Below are 22,802 nucleotides of genomic sequence, written 5' to 3' on the forward strand. Positions count from 1 at the left end.
TTTAACTTGATGTTAATTTCTCACAAAAAAGCGGTATTCAATCCTTTTAGGTATCTTTGAGTATTCCTCTAAAACCCTGCTGTCTGAGCACCAGCCCTTCCAAAACCCACGAAAACGAACGGGTCCTCACACTGTGACATAGATGGATGAGAACAGCCCCTTCCAGGAAGAGTCTGTGCTGCCAGCCCCGCCCCCAGGCTAACACCTACACTCTCACTTTCTCCGTGGAGCTAGCGGTAATCGGCTAAGATGCTTTCCTTTTCTATGCACAATATGCACATTATTTTGTGCAAAAGTTTGGATGTTGTTTGTTTTCATGGACGAAACGCAGACACGCTGCCAAGGCCGACTCTAGGATGTTGTCATGAAATGGGTGGCGCCCACACAGAGTGAAAGCTGCTGTCTTAAATAAAATAAAATTATGAACTTCCCTTTCAACTCCTTGAAGTGCTCTTATAAATGTAAATTTCGTGAAGAAAAGTATACTCCTTAGTCCGCCACACAGATGTCCAACTTGAGACGAAAATGGACGGTTATGATCTCATCTCACGCCATGCGGTTGTGCAGTCACTGGGTGGCCAAGGACACTGTGCAGGGTCAGTGTACTGAGCATGTGCAAAACCCATCACACTATTGTACAAGTTGAGCAAAATTAAACTTTGAAGTAGACTAGCAGGTAAGCAAGTAAGCTAGCAGGAAATAGTGTAAACAAAGGCCTGATGGGTTATCAGTGAGGATTTACTTCTGCACCAACTGTTCCGCCAAAAAGTCAGTGGCAAATTTCTGATGAACTCCTGATGCGCTGCAGGAAATATTTCTTAAAAAACGATACAGCTTCTGGGAAAGCTGGGACACTAAATAATATGATTAAGCTCGCCAGATCTAAGTATTTTTCTGATCTAGTATATATGAACAAGAGAAATCCAAAAGTTGTCTTTGATACAATTCAGAACATTGTCTCACCCTAAGCTCCACCTGTACCTGTTTACACAACTGACGATTGCAACAGATTCTTACAATATTTTGTAAATAAGGTGAATGAGCTCAAACTAAATCATCAAATGAAAATTCTAGCCTCTTTAAACTAATCCTGGACTATCATTTCTGCTTTCTCATTAGAAAAATTCATGATGGTATTAAAAAAGATGAAGCCATCCTCATGTCCCCTAGACATATTGCCATCCTCTATGTTTTTTAAAGTTATCGATCTAATTGCCCCATTTCTTGTTAAAATGATTAATCTGTCTCTTTCCACTGGGACTGTCCCAAACGTCTTTAAACAGACAGCGATAAGTCCAATTTAAAAAAAGCCCAACCTGGATCCATCACAACCCTCCAATTATTGGCCAATTTCAAAATTACCTTTACTCTCAAAAGTCTTGAAGAAGATAGTGGCAGTACAAATATGAACTCTTCGATAAGTACCAATCCGGTTTTAGAAAGATGCATTCCACGGAGAGCACTTTACTCAAAGTTTTTAAATGATATACAGATGGCTGCTGACTGGAAAATATACAGTTTTGGTTCTTTTAGACTTATCCTCAGCATTTGACACTGTAGATAATAAAATACTAATTCATTCATTTTCTATTCCGTTTTGTCCCTTTCGGGGTCACTGGGTTGCTGGAGTCTATCCCGGCCACTTGTGCGTGAAGGCAAGGGACGCCTTGGACAGGTCGCAAGTCTGTCGCTGGGTAGAATGTCCACAATCACACACCCATTCATTCTCACACTCACACCTATAGACAATTTAGAGTTGCCAATTAACCTATGAAGCATGTTTTTGGACGGTGGGAGGAAGCTGGAGAGAACCTACACATGCACGGGGAGAACATGCAAAGTCCACACAGAAAGGTTCCCCATTGATGTTGTTTTTCATGTCCCCCAGCCAGGACTTGAACTGGGGCCTTCTTGCTGTGAGGCAAGAGTGCTAACCACTGCGCCACTGTGCAGCCCATTATAAAAAATCATAAAATACTGTTGGGCAGATTAGAAAATGAGTTTGGTGTTGCTGGGTTTGTTTTAAAGTGGTTTACCTCCTGCCTGACTAACAGAACATTCTCTGTTTATATAAATGGCATGCTTTCTGATACCTCTACACTCCTACATGGTGTGCCCCAGGGATCTGTTTTAGGATCACTGTTGTTTTTAATGTACATATACCAACTTGGAAGGTTTTTAAATAACTTTAAAACTGTGTCATACCATTTCTATGCTGATGATATTCAGCTGTACTGCTCCTTCAATGACTCAAAACTCCACAAACTTACAGAACTACTAGATTGCCTTGCCTGTGTTAAATCTTGGCTCACAAGTAACAATCTCCAGCTAATTCCAGAAAAGACGGACACACTACTAGTTGCCCCAAAAAACACAATCCCAATAATTTCCCAGCATCTTGGTTCTTTGAGCTCCTCTGTACAGCCCTGTATCAGAAATCTTGGTGTCTGGTTTGAACAGTCAATGTCTTTGGACTGTCATTCCAGCCTTTTATTTAGAAATTGTTTTTATCAATTACGCAACACAGCAAAACTGCAGGCCTTTTTATCTAAATCAGTCTAAGAGATGGTTATCCATGCTTTTATTTCTTCTTTTTCAAATTATTGTAATTCTCTTTTTACTTGTTTTAATAAATCTGTTCTCAACCGTCTTCAGTTAGTTCAAAACACTGCTGCAAGGCTTTTAACAGGATCAGAGAAAAGGGCACACATTACCCCCATTTTATCCTCCTTGCACTGGCTCTCAATTAAGGGGCTTATTGATTTTAATTTTTTTAGTTTTAACCCATAGAGCTTTAAATGGACAGATCCCAAAACTTATCAGACTTGCTCTGTCCCTACGCTTCTGGCCGTGCCCTCCGATCCTAGGATCAAAATCTTTTAAAGATTTTTAAGACCAAAAATAAAACCAGAGGTGACCGGTCGCTCCAGGCAAAAGCCCCCAGACTCTGGAATGCCTTCCCTCTGTCCCTTCGTGTGGCCAACACCATTGATTCTTTTAAAAGTCAACTGAAGACACTTTTATTCATAAAAGCTTTTAGACGACTGGTTTCATTGTTATTTTTACTCTAAGTTTATTTTTCTTCAATTTAGTTTTGCTTTACATCATATTTAATTGATTGTTATTCTGCTTTTACTGTATTGGATGTTTTTTTATTGTTCAGCGCTTTGTGATTTAATCTGTGAAAGGCGCTGTATAAATAAAACTTACTTACTTACTTACCACTAGGAACGATTTTACAATGGATAAATATATAGTTAGAGTCGGACCTTAAGAGATGACGAGCTCATCTTGCTCCACAAGCGCCCCCTCAAGGTACGGCAGGGTACTGACGGCCGTAAAATATTTGTTGCTTTTCTGGAGATCAATGACAATAAATATGTCTCACTTATTAACAAGGATATAAAACGGTTGAAGAAAGTTATGATTTGTGACAAACCTGCCTGCACGCCACCACTATAAAGCAGAGATTAGGATTCAGGATACTTTTATTGTCATTTCACCACAGGGATAAAATGAAATTTGGGTCTCTGGTTTACAGTGCGATTATGACAGGACGTTAAAGACGTATCAGTGTGATTTATTACAACACTTATGGAGTATTGCACTGTTCCAATGATTATTGCACACTCCTAGGATCATTGCACAGAAATGTATTGTGGCAACGTGCTGTATAACCCAAATGGTATGTTCCACACATCCACCCCTTTTGTCAGGATTTCTAAATGCTTTGGTGAGGATCACTACATCACTGCCTCAGCTCGGGTTTTTCCTCCATATTCAGTTTTAAAAATGAAATCAGCAAGTTTTACTGCACTTGATCTTATTGAGATAATATAAATAGTAGTGTCTAGCTAAGCTTTTCCAGCCTACTATCATTAACCAACTGTTGACTGCTGAGGAAGGTGAGGAAGACCACCTTTGCCCAGGAAAGTCCATGATTAAAAGTTTCTGTGCACATCTACCCTCCTTGGTTAGACCTTCATGAAGAAACTCAAGACTGTTTAGTTAATATTTAGGATTGATTAGATTTCCATAACTATCAATAATGGGAAAAAAAGGCACAATCTCTGCGGCACCCAGAACCCAAGGAGCTGAAATGCCTTCCAGTGTTCTGCGATGTTACCGATCACAGCACGTCACATGACTCACGTAGAAAAGTAAAAAAAGGTGCTGCTCAGAACAGCTGTTTGCAAAAATGAAAAGTAGACCAATTCTTCTACATTTTTAATCTCCTGGTTTAGGTATTGATCCTGATCACAGAGAAAATGGATTTTTACAATCACATTTACCTGACATCACAGTAGAACTAGTAAATAAAGGCAGAATTATTCCCATAATCTAGTTGTCGATAAAAAGGGATTTTGGCTGTGAGACAGCAGTGCGTCTGTCTCCCATTCTTCAGCTGACAGCTGAGGTCTTCTGAGGTCTTTCAAATGAACAGTTCTGCTATAAATTTTGGATTGAATAGTGATCTTGGGTTTTGCCGACTCCTGAGCTTGTTTTCCTCGAACCATTTCTGCAACTCTTTTGGTCCATGCTTGGCGTCTTTGTCTTGCTTGTCTTAAATGTTCGACCGGTTGGCAATACTACAGTAGTAATGAGGCTGTCCTTCAGGATTTGGTTTTATTATGCATTCACACTCCCCTCATCTTCACCATCTTTCCCACCTGCTGCTGGGAGGCATTCCATGATGGTGCCACCCCCATGCTTGTCGCTACAGATGGTACTTGGGGGGGTGTTGGCCACAGTTTTTCTCCGATCAGACTAGAGACCTGCCGTGAAATAACTCCAGATTGTCCCGCATGACTTTGGGCAAACTCCAGAGATTTCCTGCAGGTTTTTGTCAGCACCGACTTTCTCGTCACCACTTTCTCATATAGATTTGACTGATGAAAAAGCCAACATGTTCAGTGGTTGGCGTGTGGCTATTTGGCTTCAAGAAAGATTCAGAAAATCTCAAATCAACGCAAAAATAGTTTTCATTCAAATAACAATGTTTTCCCACTCATTTAAGGTATATTTCATTTTTGATATAAATACTTAAACCAGGATTTATGAATGAGAACAAATATTTTGCCTGAGTTTTCACCCATTTTTCTGAACCCTTAAGAGGTGAGGGGTTTGCTGGAGTCCCAGCTACTCTTGGGTGACGGCAGGATACACCCTGGACAGGTCGCCAGTCTGTCACTTCTTATATTTTTAAAACCCTCCTGCTGACAAAATCCACTGAAACTCATCGGCAGAGACGTACAAAATCCACCTCATTTACTAAAATTCAAAAGAGTTGTTTCAGATGTGGATGTAAACTTGTTTTTTCAGGCCAAACAAAAATAATGTGACACAGCAACGCGGCATGCAGCACATGCAGCTGTGTTGCTCTGCCACGCACAATCATAAAGCAGGAAAGCACTGTAACAGCAGAGGGATGCATGACGCTGGGTAACAGCTCGCTTTGTCCGTGGTGATGTTGTTGCCATGGCAACAGCTTTCTACACTCTCAATGACACACATGAGCACAGGCAGAGCATCGTCTTGGGCGGCAATTAAAAGGAGGGTGAAGAGGTTCACACCTCTCTGGAGATATAGGTGTGTGTGTGCGTGCCGGTGTGTGTGGGTGTGGGTCTGTGTGCATGCATGCAAGCTAACCAGAGCTGACTGATCAAACAGCGAGAGGTTAAAAATAGACTAAACACACAAAAACAGTCTGGATGACGTGTACAAGAGCTGCAGCTTTTCTCCTGCAGACATGCAGCAAAGCATTGTGGGAGGTGTAGTTACTGCTCACCTGAAACCAGCTCAGTGTGTTTTCAGGCCTCTGAGTGAAAATAAACGTCCTTCTTCGTTAGTCTTGGTTTTAGAGCTGGTTTCTTCTGATGGTCCTATTGGTTTGGCAGATGTGAAAGCTTACCTGATTAACTCTGGGGCTGTTCACTTCAATTTGAATGCAGACAATCTTTTTTTATGGATCAAAGAGCAGAAAAGAAGCAAAGGAAGGAAATTTGCAAAAGTCACATCAGACTGTGCAAACTGATCAGTGTCAGAATATTTATGTCTTTGTGTTCTTTGTCTGCTAGATTTAAGTCTAAGTTTTTGTCATTTCACTTTCTTCAGATAATAAGCGTTTTTTTAGGATTGACAAAAACTTTTGTCAGATAGATTTTGTGACTCCGCCTCTTGCATTATGGTGACCAGGAAAGTGGACACAGTTGTTGTAGCTCCAGAAATGCAAAAAACATAAAGGACTTCCCTATATTTGTTCTTCATCAAAACATGAAAATTCCAAAATAAAAATACAGCCTATGTGGAGGGTGCAATTGTGTCCCAAATTAGAGATCTTTGTCTGGGGGGGGTTTCCGGGTGATGCTGTAGTATCGCGAGACCCAGCGAGACGAGTGTGGTGAGTCGACTTGGCGGCGCGTAAGCATTTGAACAAACATTTTCGATCTTGTTTCATTTTTCCGCCATATTAAAATATTTCCTGCTAACTAACACAACCTGTTAAGAGTATTAAGCTTCTGTCAGCCTGGAGGACCTGGAGAATTTCATTGACGAGTGTTTTAATACCTGCAACATGGTGAAGCCCAGAACCGCCACCACCCCCCCCTCCGCCAAGCGTGAACGGCCTGAGGACTCTCCCGGGGCTGTGTCCTCTCCGGGCAGCGGAATGAGCGATATCCTGGATTCGATTGACAAAAAGCTCTCCAGCTTTGATGGCCGCCTCAATTTGCTGGAGATCCTCCATAGAGAATTTCAAGGTCTGCGGGAGTCTCTGGAATTCAGCCAGCAGCAGGTGCGGGAGCTCGCAGCGGAGAACCAGGCCCTCAGAGAGACCGTGAAGACCCTGGGCAATGACACCGCCCGTCTCTCCGAGGAGAACCGATCCATAAAGGAAACCCTCCTGGATCTTCAGTCGAGGAGCATGAGGGACAATCTAGTGGTCGCGGGGGTTCCAGAGGAGGCAGGAGAAGACCCCGAGGCCACCGTCAGATCCTTTTTACAGGTCCACCTGAAGCTCCCCAAGGAGGAGGTGCAGAAGATCTCTTTCCACAGGGTTCACCGCCTCGGAGGAAGAAGGTCCGACCACCAGCGCCCGCGTCCTATTGTGGCTAAATTCGAACATTTCAAACAGAAGGAGTTGGTGAAGGGCCGCGGACGGGAACTGAGAGGCAAGCATTACAGCGTTAATGACCAGTTCCCGGCAGAAATCCTCCGTAGAAGGAAGATCCTGTTCCCGCTGAGGAGGAAGCATCTTGCTGCTGGTTCGAGAGCGATTGTGGCCGTTGACAAACTTTACGTGGACGGCCGGCTGTTCCGGGACCCGGAGATCACCCCCTGGCTGTGCTGAAGGCTTTCAGATCCGCGCTGAGAACATCTGCGCTGCCCAGAAGAAACCCGCTAAACTTACTTCAATGAATGGAAAACCGGATCATCAATAATCCACACCTCGATCGCAGGAAAACAGTCTTTTTTTTTTCTTCGTCACCTCAGTCCCACTGATGTTTCTATTGTTGTTTTGTTGTTGTTTTCGTTTTCCCTTCTATCTCTTTTTTTCTTTCCTTTACTCCCCCCCCCCCTCTCCCCCCTCATTATATGTAAATCACCTGGAAGCAACTCATCCTCGGTAAGTATTTATTTATGCACGGAACGGGCGCGCGCACACACAAGCGCACACAGGGGCGTGCACATGCGATCCCGCACACACACGCCGACATACTGCAATCACCTCACACAGGCTCTCATAGGACGCACGCGACACGCAGCTCACATAGCCAGAACACGTTCACGCGCACAGCGCTTCTCAATGCGGGCACGCGCACACGGACTGGTACACAAGCACTACTTAGCTTTACACCTTTTCAGTCAGAGCAGCTATGAACAGTCTTAACATCGTTAGCTGGAATGTGCGTGGACTTGGCTCTGAGCCAAAGAGACTGAAAGTGTTAAATCACCTGGATGGTCTAAAAGCAGATATAGCTCTACTGCAGGAGACCCATTTATCAAATTCTTTGAATCACCTTATGTGCTGCTTACAATTTCCAGTTATATACTCTGCCAGTTTCAACTCCAAACAAAGAGGAGTTGCAGTTTTGATTAATAAAAATGTTACATTTACTCATAAGGATACAGTTACTGACCCAGAAGGCAGATTTGTAATCATTAATATATCCATTCAGAATAAGGACTTTTGTATAGTGAGTATTTATGGTCCTAATGTTGACGACTCTTCCTTCTTTCACAGATTCTTCACCTCACTCTCAGTTCACTCTGACTCCACAATCATTATAGGAGGAGACTTCAACCTTGTTTTGGACCCTGAACTTGACAGACTCAGCACAGCAGCAAATCAGCGTACATGGCGATCTGCAAGTATTCTAAAGCAGTACATGAATGATCTGGGTCTCTGCGACGCGTGGCGCTCATGTCACCCAAACACTAAAGGGTTCACCTTTTTTTCTCCAGTTCACTATTCACACTCCCGTTTAGACTATTTATTAATCAGTAACTCTCTTTTAAAAAATATTCAAAGCTCCAATATCCATCCAATTATTATCAGTGATCATGCACCAGTCTCTGTAAACATTTCTAGGGAAAAATCCACACCCTCTGGTACAACCTGGAGGTTTAATACGTCTCTGTTAAAGGACCAGGAATTTCTTGAATTCTTTAAAAAAGAGTGGGCAACCTTCTTAGACTTCAACAATACTCCAGACATCCCACCGTGCGTTCTTTGGGAAACAGCAAAGGCAGTCATGAGAGGGAAAATCATTTCTTATTCAACGCACAAAAAACGCAAAGAGAAAGCAGATTTATTAGAATTAGAAAATAAAATCAAAACCCTGGAGACTGCTTATGCTGCTTCTGCACAGGAACACATTCTGAGAGATCTGAAAAATTTAAAGCTGCAGTTAAATGACATCATTAATAAACAAACACAATTTCAAATACAAAGGCTACGACTTGAAAGATTTAAAAACTCTAATAAATCTGGCAAATTTCTGGCTAATCAGCTTAAAATTAACAGAGAAAAATCATCAATCACCTCTATTATGGACCAAACAGGAAATGTCACCCATGACCCGGTCAAAATTAATAACGCATTTGAAAACTTTTATAAAAACCTGTACACACCGCAGATCAATCCGTCAGAGCAAAGTATTGACTCATTTCTTAATAATGTAAACCTACCCAGGCTAAATGAGGATCAAATCACAAACTTAGATTCTCCGCTCTCGCCGTCTGAACTTCATGAAGCTCTGTTACTTATGCCCAATGGTAAAGCACCAGGGCCTGACGGCTTTCCTGCTGAGTTTTATAAAGAATTCTGGGAACAACTGGCACCAACATTTTATAAAACTGTCACATCTATTAATGAGAGCCAATCAATGCCACCTAACATGAACTCAGCCAACATAATTCTTCTTCTAAAACCAGACAAAGATCCCACTAGTCCTTCAAGCTATCGCCCTATTTCTCTAATCAATGCAGATGTAAAAATTATCTGCAAAGCACTAGCACAGAGAATAGAAAAAATCACTCCTCACATAATTCACTTCGACCAGACTGGATTCATCAAAGGCAGACACTCGGATGATAATGTCCGTAGACTAGTTAATATAATAGACTTTGCCACCATTAAAAACCAGGAAATGACGGTACTATCGCTGGATGCTGAAAAAGCCTTTGACAGAGTTAATTGGAAGTTCCTTATTGCTGCCCTCCAGAAGTTTGGTTTTGGAGAAGCATTCATCAATTGGATCAAAATATTATATCACAACCCCAATGCATCAGTTAGAACTAATAAACAGACCTCAAACAGGTTTTTTCTTGGAAGAGGAACCAGACAGGGCTGCCCACTCTCTCCTTCTCTTTTTGCTATATTCATTGAGCCTTTAGCTGCAGCAATAAGACAGAATGAGAGCATTATAGGAATAAAAACCAAACACAGCCATCATAAAATTAGTCTTTATGCGGATGACATATTACTGTTTTTAAGGAATTTACATTCTGTAAATGAAACAGCAATGATCATAAATGAATTCTCCTCCATATCAGACTATTCCATTAATTGGAATAAGTCTGTTTTATTACCACTCAACAGGAATATGGAACAAAGACTCACAATTCCAGTTAAAACAGGAAATATCAAATATCTGGGTATCTACTTTTCCCCCAAACTATCAGAACTGGTGCAGCTAAACCACACCCCATTACTGAAAAGCATACAGGACGATCTAACACGCTGGACCAACCTGCCTTTGTCCCTTATGGGCAAGGTAGCCACGGTTAAAATGAAAATCTTACCCAAGGTTAATTATCTCTTCTCAATGATTCCCACACAACCGCCATTAAAATGGTTCAAAACATTAGACTCATCCATATCAAGCTTTCTATGGAACAACAAACCTGCAAGAATTAGTCTAAAAACTTTAAAATCTGCAAAAAACTGTGGAGGATTAGAATTACCTAACTTCCACAAATACTTTCTTGCAAATAGATTACAATACATCTTAAAATGGTTAAAAAATAATCCAGAAACCAACTCATGGTTAGACTTGGAACAGGCGTTATGTGGAAAGATCAACCTGTCACAGCTACCATTTATTAGCCAAACAGTTAAAAAACAGGATTGTTTCAAAAGCATTAATATAAATGCCACCTTAACAGCCTGGTGGGAATTTCTCAAAATATCAAAATCATCAATTCAACCGTGCAAAATGACACCCATCTGGAACAACCCGGACATCCTTATTAACAAAAAAATGATTCACTTCCCAGCTTGGCAAGCAGGGGGCATAAAACAACTAGAGCACGTAATTATTGATAGAAGATTCATAACCCCCCAGGAACTTCAAGACAAACATGGAATAAATAACTTCTTGGAATATCAGCAACTTAAATCAAGTATTACTAAAAAGTATAAAATTAAAGACGACGATTTAAAGCTACCAGATGTAGTTACCACTCTGATTAATTTTTCAATGAATAGAACTCTCTCCAAAATATACAAACTTTTATGTAATTTAGATAACAATATTGCCCTTCCAACAAAAAAATGGGATGCAGATTTGAGCATCAGCACAGATGAAAGCTTCTGGTCAGAACTTTGTCTAAACACCTTTAAACTGACAAAAAGTCCAAATCTGCAGCTAATCCATCTCAAAACTCTTCACAGAATTTACTACACTGGACAGAGGATGTTCAAGATGGGTCTCAGTAACTCAGACATTTGCGAGCACTGTGATAATAATCTACCCGACAGCTACATGCACGCACTGTGGTTCTGCACTCCTGTCCAGGCTCTCTGGCAGCAGGTATGTGCCGATTTATCAGTCTGGCTTAAGGTTTCAATCACTGCCTCACCGTCACTTTGTGTGCTTGGTGACATGAGTGCCATCGATATAGAAGAAGGATTAGCATCTATCATTTTCATAACTCTTTGTATTGCCAAAAAAACTATTTTAATAAATTGGAAAAACAAGAAAAATATAAACATAAGTCAACACAGAAATCTGCTGTTTGATCATATCAGCTTGGAAAAAATGTCAGCCCAAAGCTCAAGTAACTTTGAAAGAATTCAGTCTCTCTGGTCTCCTGTGGTTGACTCCATGACTTAGGGAGTGGGGGGCTTGGTCGTCGCTGCTCCTTGCCCTTCTGCCGTGGTTTGGGGTGGGGGTCGGGGCTTCCGGTGCCTGGCGGGGGCGGTGGGGGGCTCCGTTGGTCGGGGGTCGGGTCCGGTGCCTGGGTGGGGCGGGCTGGGGCGCTGCGTGGTCCTCTGGGCTTGGGTGTGGGGGTGCGTGGTGGGGGGGTGGGGTGGTGGTCTGGCTTGGCTTGGGGGGGTGGTCCCTTTGCCTGTGCTGGGGGGGGTTGGCGGGGGGCCCTGCTCGGGTGGGGGGGGCCCAGCGGCGCCGGATGGGCTGCCCATCTGCACCTGGGGCTGGGATTGGCCCTTCCCTGGCTCTGGGACGGGACGGGACAACCCTCTCGGGGCCCCCGGTCGCTCTGGGTGTCACCCGCTTCGGCTGCGGGGTCTGGGGTGGGGTGGGGTGGGGGGCTTGTCGGCCCTGTCCTGTGGGGGGGCGTTCTGGGGGGGAGGGGGGGCCCATTATTAGTACGGGTCGGGGGGGCTAGCGGGTCGGGGTCTCCGCTGAGGCAATCGGTGGTTGCCTCGGCCGGTTGGCCTCCTCGGTCCCGTCGAGGCCTGACCAGAGCTCTTCTAGGGCCGGCGTCTGGGGGTGGGGGCCTGGGCTTGCTCCGGGGGGGGGCGACGCTTTCTGGCTCCTCTCTCTCTGTGTGGGGTGGGTGGTGCCGGGCCTGGGGTGTCGGCGCCTCCGGGGGTGGGCCCCTGGGCTGGGTGGCCCTGGCCCCTTTGCTGGGGGTGGGCTGGGGGACGGCTGTTTGACCACCGGGGGAAAAGTCTACCAGCTGTCCCCAACTTACCCCCTTCCTTATATAACCTCATATTAGGGTGAGGGGGTGGGGGGTCTAGCCTGCGATGCGCCTTGGGGGGGGGATACTTGGGAGTGGCCCCCCTCCTATGGTTGCCGTATGGAGTGGGCCCCCCCTCTTTCGGTTTTATTTGCACCTTAGACATGTAGGGTCCTTGGTAGGGGGGGTGCTTGGACATCACTGCAAGCAAGCAGCAGATGTCCTCCTGGCACCCTACCCGCCAATTTTAACCGCACCTTAGACATTTAGGGCCCCTTGGTGTGGAGGGTGAGGGGACATCACTGTGAGTAATCAGGAGATGTCCCCTTAGTGCCCTACTCGCCAATTTTAACTGCACCCCCCTTAGTACACACACCCCTCCCCCTTCAATATATACATTCAAACATAAACACACACACATGCCCACAAACACCCTCTCAAACACCCATACACGCACACACATTTTACAAGGAAGGTGGGACCTGGGTCCATCTGTCCCCTACCCCTTCCCTGGTGGGGGGTGCGGGCCCCTTGGCGATGGCGGCCGTGTCCCTTGGGTGCCGGCTCCCTGGGCCCGGCGGTGCTCTCTCCGCACGGTGGGGGGGTTCATATTACACCTGAGCCGGGGGTGTTCGTGTCCCTGGGGGGTGGGTCCTGGTCCTTGCCCCTGGGCGCTGGGCCCCGCCAAACTTCCAACATGGCCGAGCCTGGTCGGGCCATATTTATAACATCCCTTGTGGGCCGCCCTTTTTTCCCCGGGGTTCCCCCCTCCTGGGCGGGGGCGGCGGGCCCCTGCCTTGCTCCTACCTGGACCAACCGTGGGCCGGGTGGGTGGCTGCCTGGAGTGCGGAGCGGGTCTCCCTTGGGGGGTCCTGGCTCGTACCTGGGGTCGGGGCGGGGGGATGCCCGGAACTCCTGGGTGGTGGTGGGGTGCTCGTCTGGGGCTGTGGGCGTCCCTCTCCGGTGGGGCCCTGCGTTGGGCTCTTCCGGCGCGGCGGGGGGCTGCTTTCCTGGCTGGGCTGGGGCGGCGCTCTCTTTCCCTCTGCGCCTCCCTGCTCTCTGGCTCTGGGGGCCTCGCGGCGGTCCGGCTGGCCCTGGCCTGGGTGGCGGTCTTGGTCGCCCGGGGGGCGGTTGTTCCCTGCCTGTTCCCGTGTGGCGTTGGGGGAATTCCGGCTGCCGCTGCTGCTGCGGCGGGGGTATGGGTGTGGGTGTGGCTGGGCGCTCCTCCTCCTTCTTTTCACATTCCACCATCCATTTTAGAAGAACATAAACACTCACCTGAGCACAGGTGTTAGCTCACCTTTGCACTAATAGTTTGCATGATTGAATGAATGAAAGATTTCACACTAGTTGGTTTAAAGGCATAGGTATGCGTTCGTGAACACTATCTGTTTTGTGTGCATGTTGACATGTGGACATTTTTGCGGCTAGCAGGTGTGTTGATAATATTTGAGTGTGTGTGAACAGGCCCCGCCCTTTTTGTACTACATTTGAACCGTACCGTAACGATAAACAACCAGTAAACCTGTCTGCTCTATGCTGCTTCATGGTCTTACCCCCCTTCCCCTCCTATTATCACCCTCCTAGACCTCCTCTCTCTAACGTCCCTCTCTCTTCTTCCCCTCTTTCCTTTTCCGTCCGGTCCAACACCAAAGATTTTCAAACATGATTGAAATTAATAAATTTTGGCCTCAATTACAAAAGGGGTTTATTCAGACATACCTTTGGTTTGTCTGAAGATGAATAACCCCTCTTGTTAAAATAAAATATGTCCAACACAAGAGGCCCTCAGCTCTCATCTGTTTGCCTAGCTGTTGGACAGGACAAGTTGAAAAAAAAAAAAAAAAAAAAAAAAAAAAAAAAGAGATCTTTGTCTGATTAACTGTTCATTTTTGTGATAACAGTGCCTTTTTTTAGGGTTTTCTGCATTTTGTCTGAGAGAATCCAGAAGTAAATGGAGGCTGAGTGAAACCTATACAGCGTTATCTATCTAAGAATTTTATTCCCATCCACCTCAAAATGAAAAAAAAAAAAAAATCTGCCAAAAACAAAAAAAGTTGCTTAAGTAACAAGAGAAACCAAAGAGGGATTTTCTCTTATATTAGACTGGGCGCTTTGTATAGAGGAAAATGTCTGTTCACTTTGAGAGTGATGTAGAGCAGAACCACTCACAGATATTAGTACTCAGTTCTGACATTAACAACACAACAGTCACATTCTGACTCTGGTTAGAAACTACACATCAGGCTTGAGTGTGGATACCACACAGAACTGATGCTGTTTCCGGAGAGCAGCTGGAAGCTTGAAAACACCAAAAGTAATAATTTGTGCAGTGATGCACAAATGTGCACTCAGCCTTTGTCCAGTTTATTATGTGGGCTCATGGTTTGTAGCCATGTCTTCATCCATGTGTTCAGACCCTCCTCTGACTGGATTCATGAGAATTTTATTAAGACAGCAGCTGAAATGATGCTTTAGGCCAGGGGTGTCAAACATACGGCCCGCGGGCCATATCCGGCCCGCCAGGTGGTTTAGTCCGGCCCACACACGAAGAGTAAAAATCATAAAGGTATTTATCAAAAAAAAGCAAGTTTCTAGTCCATTCCTGTGGCGAGTTATGAATTTTTTAAAGAAATACCCGAAATCCGCAATTCCGCCGCTAGGGGGAGCAAAGGAAACATAAAACAGGTGAAACAGCATATCTCTGCACGTACCAAAAGCGAAACATAACAGCTCTGCGTCTGGGTAAGATACACTTTGGTTCCCTATGAGCCAGGGGTCGGGAACCTTTTTGGCCAAGAGAGCCATAAATGCCACATATTTTGAAATGTAATTTCGAAAGAGCCATACAATAATGTAGTGTCCCTTTCCCACACTGAGGCACGGAGACTTAACCTCTTTTAAAGTTATTTATCGATATTTATAGATAATAGTAAACTGATAGTTTTTTCTCCAAGCACCGCTACTACTGCGCGCCTCTGGCATCGCATCGCGCCCGAGAAGGACTGGTCTAATGAAAAAAAAAAACTATAATTAAAGATTTGTCTGCGAGCCACATGTGACCATCAAAAGAGCCATATATGGCTCGCGAGCCATAGGTTCCCGACCCCTGCTATGAGCCTTACCACTGTTATGTTGCTATAAGGATGATCATTAGCGACACCCTAATGACCACAATGTCGAAGAAGTGGATTGCTGAGCTGTCCAGGAAAAATGGACATAGTTTAATTTGTTTACAGAGCTGAATGCAAAACCTGCATGCTTGGTATGTCATCAACAGGTTGGAGTGTTCAAAGAACATAACATTCAGCACCACTATGAGACTCACCATAAAGAAAAGTTTCACCGTGTCATATGTAAAATCTTCAGTCTGTATAAAATTGATTAGACCAACTTTTTTTTAGGTGAAACTAATTCTATTTAAGATCCATTGGCCCCAAGGGATTAGGCTACTATGTTGGTAGAGGCATTTTTTCCAACTGAGTAAAAAAACTAAAACAAAGCTGTTATTTTACTTTTACGCTATTGGTCCGGCCCACTTGAGATCAGACGGGTTGAATGTGGCCCCCGAACCAAAAAGAGTTTGACACCCCTGTTTTAGGCCCAGTGTTTCAAAGCTTAGGATCCAGGTTCCCAAAACCTCTGATCTGACTCCACTGATCAAAGATTTTTATACTAGTATTTCTTACTGGATCAGATCAGGTTTAATCAGATTTGCTTGGATAGGGATTTCCAGGTCTGCCCCGCCCACAGAATCAAAGAGGAGAACCTGGAAGGCCTTGAGTTTGACACATGTGATCTAGGATGATAATCTTTAAAATCTGCCAAAAGGATTAATGATATTTTATTAATAATTATTCATCATGAGAATGTAGCGTCTGTAAGAGCATCACAAAAAAACAAACTTTACAGAGCTTCTGCTTAATCGGACTGGCTTCATTCAGCCGGACACTCACGTACTCTGATTTGTTGTAAATGCATTTCTGTTTGATCAAACGATGCTACCATGCCATAAACTGAAGGACACGTTGTTTTATCGCTGCAGGTCTAGTGGCTGTGGAAATACGAGTGGAGCATGAAAGACCTGCTGCTCTGAACCTGCAGGAGTTCACGTGTTTGTCTCCACTTATTTGAAATGTCCAGTTTAAACGGCCAGTTCCGTCTAAATAATCAGAAATGCACACAATCTGTTTTACAAATGCACACGCTTCGATTCACAAATATTTATGCAAACACGTTATATAATACCAGAAATGCAAATTAAATGGTTCATAAATGTAATTTTGAGGTACACTTGTAATATAAACTCACAGATCATATGAATCGCAGGATGTGCATTTAGGAAATGTCTGTCTTTTGTGAATCTCTCTGTATTTGTGAGAGAAATGCATGTGGTGATTATTGAGACTCTTCTAGCTTCCCAAGTCAACAAATTTCCTTATTAGCTAATGATCTGACAATCAAGTTCATCCGTTAACCAGCCGTGTTCACTTTTAAGCCAGTCGTATGAATCTATTATTCATTCTTCATCCGTTTTTCAAAGTAAAATCAAACAAGGAAAGACTGCTTTATTTAATGAACAATTCCTGAACTACAAAAGAAAAACAAATAATGGATTCTATTTGGATTTTCTCATTTACGTATTAAATTGAAAATGGAGCAAACAGATTGTGAACATTTCAATTAATTCTTTTGTGTTTTAGTCACCAGGAAGTTGCTTTGATGGATGTTGGAGCTGAAGCTAGGGAAGCTAAGTGCCTGATAAAAAACTAAATTAAATGCTATTTTGGATGAGTTTGTTGACATGTTGTTGCAGGGGAACAGACACGGAAATATCAACCACAGTTACACCAGCTTGGCCTGAAATATAGTTCAGAAATGTCTGTGACAACAGTCTGTTTGAAACAGCAGCTGTGGAAAAAAGGACATGTTACAGAGGGACAGCTTGGAATGCAGTCGCGTCATCCACAGAAAAGGTGCGGATGACCCCCATGTACATTTGTTTTATCTAATGAAGCAGTTTTGCAGCGTTAGGGCGGGACAGTGTGGTGGGGGGAGGACCATAACGAGCTACGCTGTCAGGTAAACTGCAGCAGTTTGTTTCAGCAAAACTAACATCATTTATGAGTGCTGCTTATTCACACCTATTATTATTGTTATAACCGTAGACAGAAATAAATAAATACATAGGCTAACTGTCATCCACCTGCCGTTCCTCATCATAATCAGGCTCATTCAGCTCACCTGCATATGTATACTCCTCTCACTCTGGTTATTTTTAGAACAAAACTCCTTCGATAAACAGGGGAACTCTATGGTGAAAAGGGGATGCAGATATATGGATTTCACTTTTTTTCATTATCACTGGATGAGAAACAGTCTTTCAGGACACAGCTCAGCTGCTCAGTTTTATTTGTGAAGTTTAGCCCAAACTGGGAGATGTCCGAGGAGCAGCAGCCCTCCAAAGTTGCAAAGCGAGTACGATGGGAGAAGATCGACTATTTATTGGTTATATTTAAAAAAAAAAAGTTCCCTTTTTACTTTGAAAATCAGTTATTTGGTTATTTTTATTTCATAAATAGTGTTGTTTGTTTTGTTAAAAGAATAATGAATGAATGAATGAATGAAACCTTATTTATATAGCACTTTACAACTCCTTCAAGGTCCCAAAGTGCTTCATAATAAAAGAAAGACTAAAGAAGTTTAACATTACAAAGGTTTTGTGCCTCACAAAACAAAGTTTGGGGACCCCTGCTCTAGCATCCATGTGGTTTTGGAAGATTGGTTGTTTTTCATTCAACCATTCAAAGACCACATGAACGCAGCATTTCTCTAAGTTTGGGTTTTACATGAGGTACATCAAGTCATTGGTGCAAATGGCTCTAAAACGAAAACTAAAGCCACAGTTTTGAAATAAAAACTCAAGAATGTTCTGTTTTAAATTGTATATTATATATTAATTACATATTGTTATATAATTCATCAAAATGTTTTCATCAAGATTCAAAGTTATTTCTTTCTCTTATAAGGTGGATTACCAAAACACTCCACTCATCATATGGGAGCCCCCCATATGTATTGAAGGTGTATTCTACCCGCTGATCAAGTCACTGAAAACGTATGGTGCCCAAAGTTGAGTCCTTGATTGGTTGACGCCATGCAGCGACCACGCCCAAGTTCAAATATTTGAACTCTGGCTGTGCTGCCCAAATGTCGCAGCTAAAAACATGCTGCTGCTGGACCAGCACACCCAAAACTTCAAATTGCATTTCAATTTGAATTTTGACACAAATAAAGCGGGATTTTATCCAAATGAAATTGCATTGCAAACTGAATTGTTGAAAACTACATATTTCTTTGAAATATGACTCCTAAAAAAACTTCCATACAGCTCCTCTGACCTGTGAGTTTATGTTACAAGTGAACCTCCAAATTATATTTATGAAACAGTTTGTGTGGACTTGTGAATTTTTATGACGTATTTGCATAAATGTATATTTGTGAAACAGACTCTGTGCATTTCTGATTAATGAGACTGAACTGGCCAGATTACTGTGCTCCGTGTTTTTTTAAGTAGAATTGCATCTTTATTCTATTTTATTTATGTCACAATGTTTGTATTTTTTTAAACACTTAAATTTCTTGAAAAACACATTTGAAACTATCCACAAATCCCCAGAAAGAAAAGATTCCTCTCACCCAGGAACTTTTCAAACAAGATTCTGTATTTTGCATTCGTGTTTTAAGTATACTTTATAGTTATGCTGCTTTTGTATTTCATTTCATATCCAATAAAGTTTTGAAAATTTCAAACAGACTTTCTTACTAAAACAAATGAACCCTGTTTAACACAAAGGGCTCAGAAAAATCCTCATTTTCAGAATCAAATGTATCTTGTTTTCAATACAAAGTTTTAACAACCCAACAGTCCATCCATCGCTTTGCCATTCTTTTAATTTACAAGTATCTGATAACGGAGGGTAGTTGGGGGTGGGGTGTCTGTGCTTGCTTAAGGGAAACACTGTTGAGGCTGGGATTTGAACTTCTAATCAACCGATGAGCCAGTGAGCTGCTGTCACCCACTTTGGTGAACATTGAGCTCTGACGTTTTTGGTTTGCTTCTGTTTCCAGGACACAGCAGGGCAGGAGCGTTACCGCACCATCACCACAGCTTACTACCGTGGTGCCATGGGCTTCATTCTCATGTATGATATCACCAATGAGGAGTCCTTCAATGCTGTACAGGACTGGTACGTGGAGGACTGGTTTCTGCCTCAGGCTGAGAAGAAACCTGAGCTTACAGCTGTCTGTGTTTGTGTCTGCAGGGCCACCCAGATTAAGACATACTCATGGGACAATGCCCAGGTTATCATGGTGGGCAACAAGTGTGACATGGAGGAGGAGAGAATCGTACCTCTTGAGAAAGGAAAACACCTGGCTGACCAGCTGGGTGAGGCTCTTGTTAGTTAGTAAATGTTTCAGGTGGAGGCTACAACCTACTACCGATGTTGTTTTCCACCGTTCAGCTCGCCACAGTGAATCAGCCCTTACTGATTCACACAGGTGGTTTGGCAGAACTGCCCTTCCTGACACAACCCTGCATTTTCAAGGCACAGGGAGAAACAGATTGGCAGCAGCCAAAGGGTCTTATTTAGAGACCCACACTGGACATCCTGACAAGCTAAACCAGGTTTCTGCGTGACAGTCTTACACGAAGCCAACTAGGATTAATCCAACTACCATAGATCTCTGACAGAAAAACAATGAGTGATGACATCACAGCACAGTCACTCACCACTGGAGACATTTGTCATTGAAATTAGGAAAATCCTACCAAAGTAAGGCTTTTCGTTGTAAATCATTCTGAATTTATGGACCCAATCTACACACATACAGTAGCTTCCCTCTAGTGATTCTTCAGAAAGTCACCAAATCCCTCACTGTAATTTTGACACTTCAGTTGGATTTCAGCTTTAAAACATGAGACATGACCCCCCCCCCCCCCCCTTTCTCTTTCTTCCTCCTTTATGTCTCTTTTTTCTTTTTCTCTAAAAAAAAACAACCAAAACTAGTAAATGGTTTAGCCATGAATATTCATCATCATTTTCATGCTACAATTTTAATATAAAATCATCATTAACTTTTTAGAATTTTTATTGGAGACACAAATCACATCTGATCAGAAATGTTCAATAGTTCTGAAGATGCTAAAGCTGCAGTCACCAATAAACATTGTTCACATGACTAATTATCACCAGTTTTACTAGTTTATAGTTAACTATTCTTACTAGTTGATTGTTGAAGCTTCTTCCCACATCTGCTCTGTTAAAGTGTTAAATGATATAATAAGATTAACAAAATAAAAACAGGGGGAAAAACTGGATCTGTTGATTAAATTTGTTCATTTTCTAAAATGTTATGCAAACTTATTGGATCTGGACTCAATACTCAAAATTAAATGACTCGGAATCGGATTGGGCCCTAAAAAAACCTGATCGGGAAAATCCTAGTTTACACAATTAACTACTGTGATTCCGATTGATTCTGAAGCGGGAAAAGCAGCTTTACGCTGAAATACAACAATTAATATTAGTTAAGTGTTTATGCCATTAACGTGAACCAACTGATTCTGAAAAAGCTGCTTTTATCCACTTCAGAATCCATCTGAATTACGTTAAATGCTTAAATGGTTGATGAGTTGGACGGTGACCGATCCGGTTATGAGGGGTTACTTGTAACAGACCTAAACTTGTTCCTCTTAAACCTAGCACTTGACTTGATTTCTGGCTCTGGTTGTCTTTGCCATTGCCATTTGACTAAATGTTTCAGCAGCTAAGGCGTTTTCTTCTATCACTGTGCTGAAACAGATCTGCCCTGATGAAGTTCTGTCACAGCTGTCGAGGTTCCAAAACCAAGACAGAATGTTGTTGTCAAGCTCAACCTGGGTAGTTTCCTGCCTAGCAGTTGTTTGAAAAAACTGAGAAAAACACCAAAGAGAAAAACAAAGAACCACTTTGGGCTGTTGTGTTCTGGTCTTTAATTCAGGAGATCATTGAGCTCAACAGAATGAAGAAATAAGAAGATTAAAAATATTTAATACAGTTTCAAATTGACTAATTTCGGTAATACAGATAATTAGCTTTATTCGCTGGACCAAACCAATGTCTCTCTTAAAGAATAGACATGGGGTATGTCCAAATTCCCACGTTAACCCCCCATCATAGTGCACTATATAGTGCGTTCACCATTCTGTAGAGCTGTCCGAATCTACAATTCCAAAATCGAGTGAAATTTCCCAGAAGTCTGTGCGAAAAACCAGTGCACATTGATGCTCACTAGATCAGCGAATATAGACCACAATGCATTGCGTTGGAACATTTTTTACCAAAAAAACGTATTAAACGTTTGTATTTTTTTGGGATAAACCATCAATGTTTTTATTTTCAGAAGACAGTGGACTCATAAATAATCGTTGCAAAACGCTTATATTAAGTAGATTTTAACTTTGTGAAATCGATGACGTCATATCCACAGTTAAAAAAAAAAAAAGTAGTGAGCATGGTGTCCGAATTGCTTTTAAAATTTACGGCACTACATAGTGCCGCACTATATAGTTTCTTAGTACCGGTAAATAGGGGTTAGGGTGGGAATTCTGACACAACCTTGGAGTGGCCCAGAGTAATGCAAATTTCTCCTTTTTGTTCATTAAGTGGTTAACTGCGCCCCTTAGGACATCCCCGTCTGGATCAGTTGCCAAAACCTGCTGCAAATGCAGGGTCTGATTCTAAGGCTACGTTCACACCGCAGGCTGAAACGACCCAATTCCGATTTTTTTTGCCCCTATGCGATCTGTATCTGATCTTTTCATGACAGTCTGAACGCCACAGATCCCATCTTTTCAAATGCGACCCAGGCCACTGAATCCAAAACGTATCCGATCTTTTGAAATGCGACCGCCGTCTGAACAGCCAGGCCACATGAATCTGACCCGTATGTCATCGATACGCTACAAACGTCATCATTCTGCATTGAAGTAGGCGGGAACAAGAACATAAACAACAACCATGGCGGACGATGCTGCTGAGACCAGTACGTGGAAGGGAAGTGAGGTCACAGATTGGATTAATATTTGGGGTGACAGCTCTATTCAGGCCAAACTCCAGGGCCCTTATCGCAACCGGGCGGTTTTTGAAAAAATTTCCAGCGAAATGGCAGAGCGTGGTGTTGAAGCTTCCCCGCGATTACTTTTTTTTCTTTCTCCCTTTCCGACCGTGGTCAGAAGCGCGGGGGACAGAAGGCGGATCCTCCTTTGGGGTTTACTTCCCCGTTCAAACCTTTAGATTCTCCAGAGCGGGTTAATAAAGAGTCAATAG

The 22,802-nt window shown here is 43.0% G+C and overlaps 1 protein-coding gene across 1 annotated transcript in view; it reads left to right on the top strand.

The window, feature by feature from the left end:
- Positions 1-22,802, top strand: part of LOC101162673 (ras-related protein Rab-3B) — a 34,337-nt gene that overhangs the window by 7,735 nt on the left and 3,800 nt on the right. Inside the window, exons 3-4 of the mRNA XM_004067658.4 lie at positions 19,561-19,679; positions 19,755-19,879. Coding sequence (XP_004067706.1) covers positions 19,561-19,679; positions 19,755-19,879 — 244 coding nt within the window. The remainder of the gene's footprint in view (positions 1-19,560; positions 19,680-19,754; positions 19,880-22,802) is intronic.

The sequence above is a fragment of the Oryzias latipes genome, chromosome 4, assembly GCF_002234675.1.
Source record: "Oryzias latipes chromosome 4, ASM223467v1".
Taxonomy (NCBI): Eukaryota; Metazoa; Chordata; class Actinopteri; order Beloniformes; family Adrianichthyidae; genus Oryzias; species Oryzias latipes.